This window comes from Ictidomys tridecemlineatus, chromosome 11 (assembly GCF_052094955.1).
Source record: "Ictidomys tridecemlineatus isolate mIctTri1 chromosome 11, mIctTri1.hap1, whole genome shotgun sequence".
Taxonomy (NCBI): Eukaryota; Metazoa; Chordata; class Mammalia; order Rodentia; family Sciuridae; genus Ictidomys; species Ictidomys tridecemlineatus.
Genome location: NC_135487.1, coordinates 120,883,877 through 120,894,964, shown reverse-complemented (window position 1 = coordinate 120,894,964; position 11,088 = coordinate 120,883,877). Strand labels below are relative to the sequence as shown.

General features: G+C 40.3%; 1 protein-coding gene across 1 annotated transcript; it reads right to left on the bottom strand.

The window, feature by feature from the left end:
* Positions 1–271: 271 nt before the first annotated feature.
* On the bottom strand, positions 272–1,225 carry Or6p1 (olfactory receptor family 6 subfamily P member 1). The gene has a single exon (XM_005339402.2). It carries the CDS (start codon positions 1,223–1,225, stop codon positions 272–274), a length of 954 nt encoding a protein of 317 aa, XP_005339459.2.
* Positions 1,226–11,088: the final 9,863 nt, after the last annotated feature.

The window sequence follows — 11,088 nt, the reverse complement described above, 5'->3', positions numbered from 1 at the left end:
ATGAAACAGCAGCTTCATCACTTACAAAGTTAATAGACTTGTAGGAAAACTCAAACCGTTTGCTAAACAGAAGTTCCTAGGAACTAAGCTAAACCAGGCTTAATTTGGAAACTCCTGTCCAAAATCAATGGCTTTTGAGGAGATTCCTAGACAGTATTTAGAGAAATGGTCGACGATTGACATTTATATTCCTTTCTAGCACATCTTCTGATTCCTTGGTGAGGTCCTATGAACACTCTGTTCCTATTCTCCCATCTCCGTCTGCCACACATCAGTCTGGAACATCCCTTGGATGGTGACATCTGCCCAGGACTGACTTTTGGAAGGCCTCCTTCACCTCCTTGTTCCTCAAGCAGTAGATGGCTGGGTTGAGAAATGGGACGATGACAGTGTAGAGCACGGAAATGACTTTGTTGTAGTTGAAGGTGTACATGGCTCGGGGCCGTGCGTAGGTGAAGAGAGTGGAGGAATAGTAGATGATGACCACTGCCAGGTGAGAGGTGCAAGTGGAGAAAGCCCTGTGACGTCCCTGGGTAGTTGGGATTCTCAGGACGGCCGCGATGATGGCCACATAGGATGAAATCACAGCCACCAGAGGGAGCAGAATCATCACCAAAGCCAGCAAGAAGTCCACCAGCTCTGCTTGCTCCTTGTCAGAGCAGGTGAGGTTCAGCAGTGGGGAGATATCACAGAAAAAGTGGTTGATGACGTTGGGTCCACAGTAGTACAGTCGGGAAATGAACAGCAGCTTCATCATGGAGCTGAAAAACCCACTTCCCCAAGAGGCAGCCGCCAGTCGCGTGGCCAAGCTGGAAGGCATGAGACTCGGGTAGCGGAGGGGATCACAGATGGCCAGGTAGCGGTCATAGGCCATGAAGGCCAGCAGGACACACTCTGTGCAGGCCAGAGCAATGAAGAAGTAGAGCTGAGTCATGCAACCCACGTAGGAGACTCTTCCATCCTGGGTAAGAAAGGCTCCCAAGAGCCGGGGAATGGTAACGTTGATGTACCATAGCTCCAGGAAGGAGAGGTGACCAAGAAAGAAGTACATGGGGCGATGAAGGCTCGGGGTGAGCCGGATGGTGGAGATGATGAGCACGTTCTCCAGCAGCGTCAACAGGTAAATGGCCAAAAAGAAGACAAACAGGAGCAGCTGGAGGGGTGGAGATGTGGGGAAGCCCACCAAGACAAACTCTTCCACGTGGCCTCCACTCAAATTCCCCATGACCTCCGTCCACTTGAGTGTCTGAGAAGGTAACAGGAAGAGAAAAAGGTTGAAAGATACGTGGATCAAGCCATTACTGTCTCCCCACCGAAGAAGGTCAGTGGTACAATATACCATCGATTATTATTATTATATCATTTTTCCCTTTCTTTTGCTGTTTTATCTTCCATTTCCAGGCAAAGGTCCTCAGGGTTGAGGACTGTACTTAATAACTAGCAATTTTCACTGTGCTTAGTATTGGATGAATGCTTACCGAGAGATTTCAGGACCAGCCTTGGTGTTTTGATTCTTGATTTGTTGTTGTTGTTGTTGTTGTTTTAATGCTCTCTTTTCCCTTCCTCAAACTTTTAAGCCCTGTAGCATCTTTACTCCATATTTGTGGAAAGAGCAAATATATCAAAGAAAGAGTGACAGCAAACTGGCGACGGAGGGCTTCATTTTCTCACGGGAAATTAAGGTCAAGTAGTGGCTCAAGGAGAATTTTTGAGCTGTCAGGAAGGCAACACAGCAGAAAAAAAGTTGGTTTGAAAAGGGTTCATTCACAGCAGGAGAAACAATCCAGTATAGCGATTAGGAAGCTCTGTTTCCGAAAAGAGTACTTTTTTCTGCAATCATTTTACAACTGTTTTGTCAGTGCATTCTCTGTGCCAGAATTAAACTCTATATAATTTCTGGGCCTGTGTGATAGGTTTAAAAAAATATCCCACAGGCTGTGTACTCTGGTGGTTCCTGTAGTCTCGGCTACCTCACGAGGCTGAGGCAGGAGGATTGCTTGAGCCCAGGAGTTTGGGAGAAGACTGGGCAACATAGTGAGACCCTGGATAGAAAAACAAATACCAAAAACGTATGTGTGTCCCAAGTCCTGGAATTCGTAGATAGTATAAGGACTTTGCAGATGCGATTAAATTAAGAATGTTGGAATGGGAAGATCATCCTGGATTATCCAGATGGTCCTTAAATGCAACCAAAGGGCCCTTAAAAGAGAAAGTATTGAAATAGACATGCAGAGGATAAGAAGAGATTGCAGGGCGTAGAGGTTGGAATGACTTGGCCATAGGTGAGGAATGGCCGCAGCCATCAGAAGCTGGAAGAGACAAAGCAGGAATTCACCCTCAGAACCACAGGAAGCACAAGCCTGCCAACACCTTGAATCCAGCCAAGTGATACAGATTTCAGACTCCTGTTCTTCAGTACTATGAGAGTAAAGCTCTGTGGTTTTAAGCCTAATGCATCAGTTTGTTCCAGCAGCCACAGGAAATTGGCAATGCTGCAAAAGAAATGAGGTGGTCCTCTTCCTCCTAATCATTCTGCTCTGCCTTTCCAATCTCCTCTCAATCTTGCCTATGACCTGAAAAACTCAGTTTTACTCCAGGTAAAACGGAAAACTCTGGAAAAACTGCAAATCTGACTTGAGCTAGGGTCCTATGTGAGATATCATCATTTATTCCCAATTTTGTCAAGACTTAGCCCTTTACATTTTTCCCTTTTAAGAAACTTTTAAAGGGCTGGGCATATGCCTGTAATTGCAAGCAACTCAGGAGGCTAAGACAGGAGGATGGCAAGTTCAAGGCCAGCTTCAGCAACTAGCAAGACCCTGTATTAAAATAAAAAGTAAAAGAACTGGGGGTATAGCTTAGTAGTAGAACACCCTACTAGGGTTCAATTCCTATTGCAATAAATAAATAAATAAAATTTAAAATAACATGCCAGCTTGATGACTTCTTTTAATCAGACATTTATATAGTTAAAGGGACTCTAATTCCACTGCATTGGTAATATTGACCTTTCTAAATGAAACTACTATATCACTTTTTTATATCAAGGCTATAATACCCACTAAGACTTATTTCAAAAATTATGCAAATAAATGTCTTTAAAATATGAGAAGTTTTACATCATTTGTCTCATCCTCGACACAATGTAATGTAATGTCTTCTATAATTGCAAGTCTTTTATGGATTTCTCTATATCTGTCTATATTTTCTTTCCTGAACTCTAAAAATTGTAAGTGCTTTGTAAATTATTTTCCTCTAGAGATTATATAATTAGCATACATCCAGCCAAAACAACAAAAATAGATGATATATTTTGAAAAACTATATTAGACACAATATTAAAAATTTATTGGAAAACCATCTTCTAATAATGTGGATTGAGCTTTCTCTTTTCAATTCTTATGTGGATTCAAGACTATTTATTACCACCAATGGGAAAGTTTTCGCATCAATTTCATTTTATCGTTTCACTTTGGAGATATAAACACTGAGAAAACTAGTTCATATAGATAAATGACATTGATGTCCTTGTCACTCTGGGAATAAACGTAGCTCTGTTATAGAAATAAGATAATATTATTTGAACTTTCTGTTAGTTATGTGCAAAAATTTTATAGTACTCAATAATTTATTAGTGGATGACTCACTTAGCCAATTCAATTGTGTTGAAAGAAATGAATTGGAAACCGCTCACTTGCAGTAGGATGTGTTATCCCTTTATCTGTCCTTCATTTTTTCAGCACTGACATTGTTGCTGATACTAACTTACTATTCTCAGCAAAAAGAACATTTCCTAGAACACATGAGTCGCATGAATTTCAGTCTCATGTTGTAGAATCTTAAATAATCTCCTTTATTCAGATATTTATAGTATAGATTCAGATAATTGAACTTAAATGCAATCTGGGGTTCTATTCTAGTTAAAGTACAGCATAAGATACAGTTAAAATTTCAAATTGACCAGGTTCAATCCTAAAGGACAAGAAAAAGGACATTACTGGAGAATGGAGTGAGAATAGGAAGCAGGTTAGGAAACTCCCTGTCTGCTTCACAAGTTTGTTTAAGGCCAACCTTGCTCTGCAGCCCCCAGTGGGTTAAATTATCTGTCGCCTTCAAGGCAAGCCTGTAAATGGAGACTCTGTGCCTAGAGGTTCCTGTAACTCTAATTTCCTGTCCACTGGTCTGTAATCCTTCATGTTATCATTGTCACTGGTTTTTAACTCAGTTGTTCAAAGTGGAATCCTGTTTATTATTCACATTGGCTTGCTATTGCCAAAGATTTTTCTCCAGCCAAGAAAATGTTGGTCTCTAATCTCTTTCAGTTACATCTCTTCACTTTTTCTGTACCCTGCTTCGAACCTGCCCTCCCTTTTGGACAAGGGCCTCCTACATGAACTACTTCTGGTTAACTATCCAGAGTCTTCCTACAGCACGGAGCATATCAGTGCATGGTGTGCACTGGACTTGTGTTTAATGCTTCTTTCTTTACCTGATTATTCTAATTTCTGGGCTGTGCCTCTCCCCTCTCATCAGTCTAGAAACCACCTTTCTCCTCTGTTAGCACTTCAAGATTTTCATGATATCAGGGCAGGATTCTACCACTAGGGCAACACAAGACAGCAGAGCCTAAAATTCACACATCAACCCAATGATGATCTCTTTAAATGCACCTTACTCGTTTTACAAATAATATTCCTAAAAGTAATTAATGGGGAAGAGCTTGAGAATTTCTCCCATTGCACTTCCTCTCAGAATCAACAGCAGGTCTCAACTCATACATAGGTCCTCTTGGGACTAAAAGGAAACTAATGGGACTGCACAATCCACCTTCTACCTACTCTGAATGGTCCTTTTGTGGTCAACTTGCCTAACACCTATTGCTCATCCCTCTGATTTAACCTTCCAGCACAACAGAATTTTTCAAGGTGTCACACTGTTTTTTTTCTTTTTAACTTTTGTCTTTTACACATGAATAATTGCAATAAACATGAGTGTCTCTGTGAAGATTTTATCCAACAGGTCCCTCGCATCTATTACTGTGACCCTGACTCTGATCTTTTAGGTAATAATGTATTTACCTGCACTTTTCCTACTTGAGAGCAGAAACTCTTATTTATCTATCCTACTTGAAGTTCAGTCCTTTATTCATGATGTGTGACCAATATATAGTTATCAGATGATTTAAGTAAATTAGGTAATCATTGAGAAATTTGGGAATGTAATGTTTTGTCTTGTTTCTAGAAGGTGTAACCTGTTAATCTGTCACATAGTGCTGCTATTGTTGAAATCTGCTATTCCTACATCATTAAACAGTGACAATCAAATAGAAAATTTGGGTGAAGATTATTTGCTTACAAAATGAAATAAATAGATTTATTATTTTAGAAAACATGGGTGATTTTGTAGATGTGTGGGCCTGAAACCATGCAAACGTCATTTGGATCAGTTATTTGGCTATTGACACCAGCAAAGTGCTCTGAATTCCTGGATGTTATATGAATGAAGCTTTAACACTCCATAGCCTGGCCTCCTGGGGTGCTCCCCGGGAAGCTGCACAGACCTTCATAAGAGACACATGGGCACAGCCTTACACATCATCACATCCTCTTTTTGACCTTCAAAACACTTTTGTTTTTTTATATTTTTTCCTTGAATTCTCCCTTGGATCATCACAAATGGAAGACACTCAATGCCCACTGAATTGACTATTGAGAACTGTCTGGAGTTCTAATTATACTCTCCGTCTGTGTCCACAAGGTATGTAAAGAAGGTATAATAAAATGCATGATTGTGTGACAAACACTGAGTGCTTTCCATACGTTCACTTAATCCTCACAACAGCCCAATGGGTCTAAATCACCTTTATTTGTAATTGAAACAAAGATGAGTGGTTTTTTTTTTTTCCTCAAGGTAACACATTTAGAAAATCTTCAAACCTGGATAAATGCAGATTATCATGGAGTTATTACGGCAAACTTAACCTTTAAACTATTCAGTACTATGGAAAGAAGTATATGTCTTGGGCATAGCCAGATGGGCTCATTTATGTAAAAATAAATTCGTTTGTTTAAGATTGACTCCTGCCTCTCTTGCTACAGCCCTTTATTTTCTGGGTTTCCCCTTCCCATAAATAATTCCTGCCTTGTCCAACACCATTATAGATCGCCAAAATTTTACCATATTTTCACTTAAAAATATCTCTTATGAAATGCAAATCAAAACCATAAGGAGTATCATCTGGGACCAATCAGATGGCTATTATTAAAAAAAAAAGCAAAAACAATAAATGTTGTCAAGGATGCAGAGAAAAAGGGAACTCTTAACACTGTTGGTGGGCATGTGAATTAGCACAGTCATTATAGGGAAAACAAACAAACAAAATATGTCTACAATATGATCCAGGTATCTCACTTCTGAGTAAGCAGTCAAAGAAAATGCAATCATCATATCAAAGAGATACCTGCACACCCATGTTTGTTGTAGTTCTAGTCACAATCCACCAAGATTTGAAATCAACTTAGGGGCCCATCAAAAGATGAAAGGACGAAGAAAATATAGTAGGTGTATTCCATGGGATATCATTTAGCTCTTTACAAAAGAGTGAGATCCTGTCAATTGCAGCAAGACGTGTGTTTCTGAAGGACATTGCATTAAGTAAAATGAACCAGACACAGAAAGGCAAGTACCTTAAGTTTTCTTTCATAGGTAGGAACTAAAAAAGTGGATCCCAAAGTGGAAAAAAGGACAAGAGAGATGAGTAGAGGCTAGAAAGTGTAAAGGAAAAGAAAGACAGAGGGGGGGGGGTGGATAAGGGGGACCTAAACACAGTTAGACAGAAATAATAAGTTCCAACGTTCGACACAACAGGGAGAGACCACAGTTTACGATAACCTATTATCTGTTAGGAAGAACTATCAGTGAGAAGCTTAAAGACTCCAAACCCAAAGACACAATGAGGTGGAAAGATGAGTCGCCCTAATTTGATCATCACCCATTATAAACCTGTACGGAAATGTCATACTCTATCCCGAACAGATGAGTGCATGTTCATTAAAAAGAACAAAAATGAAAACATCCCTTATACCTGTGAACATCTCAAGTGTATTTCAAAGGCACCCTCTCCAGAATCATAACTGATGCTTATAAGATTACCATAGCCAGGTACTCACCGTGAGATGTCTAGATCATGAAGGTTTTTCAGGTTTGAAGCACATTAAACATCTGAGGAAACTTATGAGATTTCCAAGATTAAGAGGCACCCGAAAACCACAGGGAATGCTGGAGGATCTGAGGGTGTGTGTCCATCCTAGATTAGGGCAGCTCTTCCCACTGAGCCTTCCCAAGTCCCTTGCCTGCCGTCCTCCACTGTCACTCTCTCTCCCCGTCTTAGGGTACTTGTCGATGGCTGGTGACCTCTTCCTTCTGGGCAGGCATGGTCGGCCTCAGGTTCGTTTCAAGGAAGCAGATACTTCATGATGGTCTCTGAGTCATTTGTGACTTGACAGGACAGAGGTCGAGCAGATGGGTCCTGAAGCCAACAGGGGCAGCGGAAACCAGCCTTTATCATTAGAACTGTCCCTCATCAGGGACATAGCCCCTGAGGACCTATTGTCACAGTGACCCGCCCCCCCCCCCCCACACAAGACTGTGTCCAAGTCACCTGAGGGAACATTTGTTCTGGGGCACAAGTGATACACTAAAAGTGCAGGCTGGGAGCCCAGTCCTGTCCGAATGCCAACCACGTAGTGGTTCCCCAACTCTCTTTTCAGAGATGCTGAAGAGGTGGACAGAAATGATAACGCAAGACTAAAATTTGACTGAGGCAATAAAACAGTGAAGTGAGAGAGTGGTAGACAAGTGGTTTCTGACACTGTTACATTTCTTAAGAAGGCGTCTATCTCTGTGTCATATCCCTGTCTGTGCTTACGTGTGGGGGGGACAGGCTGTGTCCCCCTTCCCTGTGTCTGGGAGCTCCACCAAGGAAACACCTTTTCCTGCTCACCTGTTTGTTTGTTTGTTTTTCTCATCCCTTCACAAATAAAACAAGGCTAGGAATGCACACAGGGAATACCCCAGATATTTGGAATGGACAGAAGAGTCATTGCAGCTTACTGATCCCTGACTCAGATGTGAGCCTATTTCTGAAAGCCATGATGTCTTCTTTCTCCCACAGTTTTAATTCCCTTGACAGGAAAACACTGACAGGACACTGCTTGCTTCTTGTTCTACTGCAGCCATCACAAAAGAAGTGGCTCCCTCCAGGGATATTCGGAGTGACCTGTCTAAGATACAGTACTAGGGAAGGAGCACATTCAAAGTCCTTGCTGTCTCCTCTTAGCAATAATACAAAATTATTGTTAGCACAGAATAATAGAGTCACAAATACAGCTGTGTGCCACAGAAGGACATTTCTATCAGCATCATAATATCAGATCATAATAAAGTTGAAAGAAATCCTATCACCTAGTGAGAACATACCACGATACAACAGGCATGTGATGTCGGTGTAAAAAAAACTGACTGCATGGCTAGTTCTATAAAATATGAAAATGTACAGTATATAAACGTGTTAATTATTAATTGACTTTTTAATTATACTATACTTTTTCATTATCTTAGAGTGAGAGTCTACATATATTTGAACATTTTGCAATGATGATATTGCATAACTATGCTAATGGCTATGTATTTACTATACCACAATTTTCCCTTTACTTTTGTGTTTGTACCAGTGCATTGTAATTGCAGGCAATAGTGGGACCCGTTGTGATGCATTTGTACATGCACCTGCTTGAGTCCATGTAATTCCTCAATGCCTCCCTTTCCCATTGGTTCCTCCCTCTGCCAATTTCCTTCCTCTACTCCATTGGCCTTTTTCATTTTTTTAAAGTTGTACACATAAGTGAGCCAGGCTCAATGGTGCACGCCTATCATCCCAGCAGCTCGGAAGGCTGAGACAGGGGGATGGACAGTTCAAAGCCAGCCTCAGCAATGGCAAGGCGCTAAGCAACTCAGGGAGACCCTGTATCTAGATAAAATACAAAATAGGGCTGGGGATGTGGCTCAGTGGTTGAGTGCCCCTTAGTTCAATCCGAGTATCAAAAAAATAATAATAATAAATAAATAAATAAATAAAAGTGGGATTCATTGTGAGGTAGTCACATAAGCACGTAGTATAATTTGGTCAATTTAATTCACCAGTACCTCCCCTTTCCTTCGCCTTTCTTCCCTTCAATTTCTTTACTCTACTAGTCTTTTTTTTCTTCTTTCTTTTGTGTGTGTGTGTTTTTTTTTTGGTTTATTCTTAAAAAAAAAAAAAAAAAAAAAAAACAGGGATTGAACCCAGAGGCCCTAAACCACTTAGACGCGTCTTCAGGCCTTTTTATTTGTTTTTTTATTTTTTATTTTGAGTCAGGCTCTTGCTAAGTTGTTTAGTGTCTTGCTACGTTGCTGAGGCTGGCCTCAAACTTGCACTTCTCCTGCCTCAGCCTCTGAAGTTACTGACATTAGAGCTTTGTACCACATCACATGGAAAGATCCACTGGACTCCACATGTCTACATGTGGAAGACAATATTCAACTCTTGACTTTTGGGGACTGGCTTATTTCACTTAGCATGATGTTTTCCAGTTCCATCCATTTACCTTCTAATGACATAATTTCATCCTTCTTTAGAGCTAAGTAAAACTCCACTGTGTATAGGCACCACATTTTCTTGATCCACTCATCTGTTGGTCACCTACACTGGTTGCATGAAATCAACAACTATAGTATCCCAATGTTTGTAGCAGTGCAATACACTGTACATTCAGTAATGCTGAAAATTAAGTCCAGGACTTCGTCCATGAGCTACATCCTCAGCCCTCGTGTTTTAGTACTTTAGAATGTACTCCTACATGTGGAAAAAAGAAAGATAGGAATTTACTGTAAACAATCTGCTGTGTTATGCAGGTAGCAAACTCACACCTCTCATATTTTACCTATTAAGAGGATGGGTTGAGTGATCGACCCGTATCAACTAGGTTTGCATAAGAAAATACATTCCACGAAGTTCCCATACATCAAAATAGCCTAATGATGCATTGATCAGAGCCTGTCCCCATTGTTAAGCATACAGGTCTTTAAGCAGTTTTCAAAAGATTAGATGATACCATGAAGAGTTGGAGAATTGCTGTTATGTCTTTGTCATTTTGAGATATATATATATTTTAGTTGGGCTGGGGATGTGGCTCAAGCAGTAGCACGCTCGCCTGGCATGCGTGCGGGCCGGGATCTATCGTCAGCACCACATACAAACAAAGTTGTTGTGTCCGCCAAGAACTAAAAAATAAATATTAAAAATTCTCTCTCTCTCTCTCTCTTTAATATATATATATATATATATATATATATATATATATATATATTAGTTGTCAATGGACCTTTATTTTATATATTTATATGAGGTGCTGAGAATCAAACCCAGTGGCTCACACATGCTAGGTAGGTACTTTACTACTTAGCCACCACCCCAGCCCCTCATTTTGATATCTTTATGAAAATTTTCAATCCAAGATGGATTGAATCCATGGACACAGAATCTGCAGATCTGGAGGGCCCAATATATTATACTGGAAACTTTCCTAAGAACTGTATAAACATCTCATTTAATTATTTTAGCAATACATCTACAATCTGAACTATCAAGACTCCAAAAATTTAGTGGCTTAGCATGATAGAATTTTATTTTTCTTTCACATAGCACAGTGATGAGCAGCGCAGAGTTGGCATGCTGTTGGGACTTCAGTAATATCCTGGGCACTTGATAAAGAAAATAGATTTATGTAGCTACTGTTTGGGAAGCTAAAAGTCCAAGATCAGGTGGTTCCATATGTTTGGTCTTTGGTGAAGGCCTCTGGCTACATCACTACCTGCTGGATGACATTTTAATGACAGCACGTATGTGAAAGAGGTCACAGAGCAAGACAGGAAGCAATCTCAGGTTTACTATTTCTGTATTCTACTAGTTCAGATCTATTATTGAGTGCCTGCTGTGCATTGCTTTTTTATTTTTGTGGTTGTACTTTCAACTCGTGAGTTTTCCATTTG

What these genes read in the sequence shown, in the direction of transcription:
- Or6p1 (XM_005339402.2), bottom strand. Translation starts at nt 1,225, where the DNA reads ATGGGGAATTTGAGTGGAGGCCACGTGGAAGAGTTTGTCTTGGTGGGC.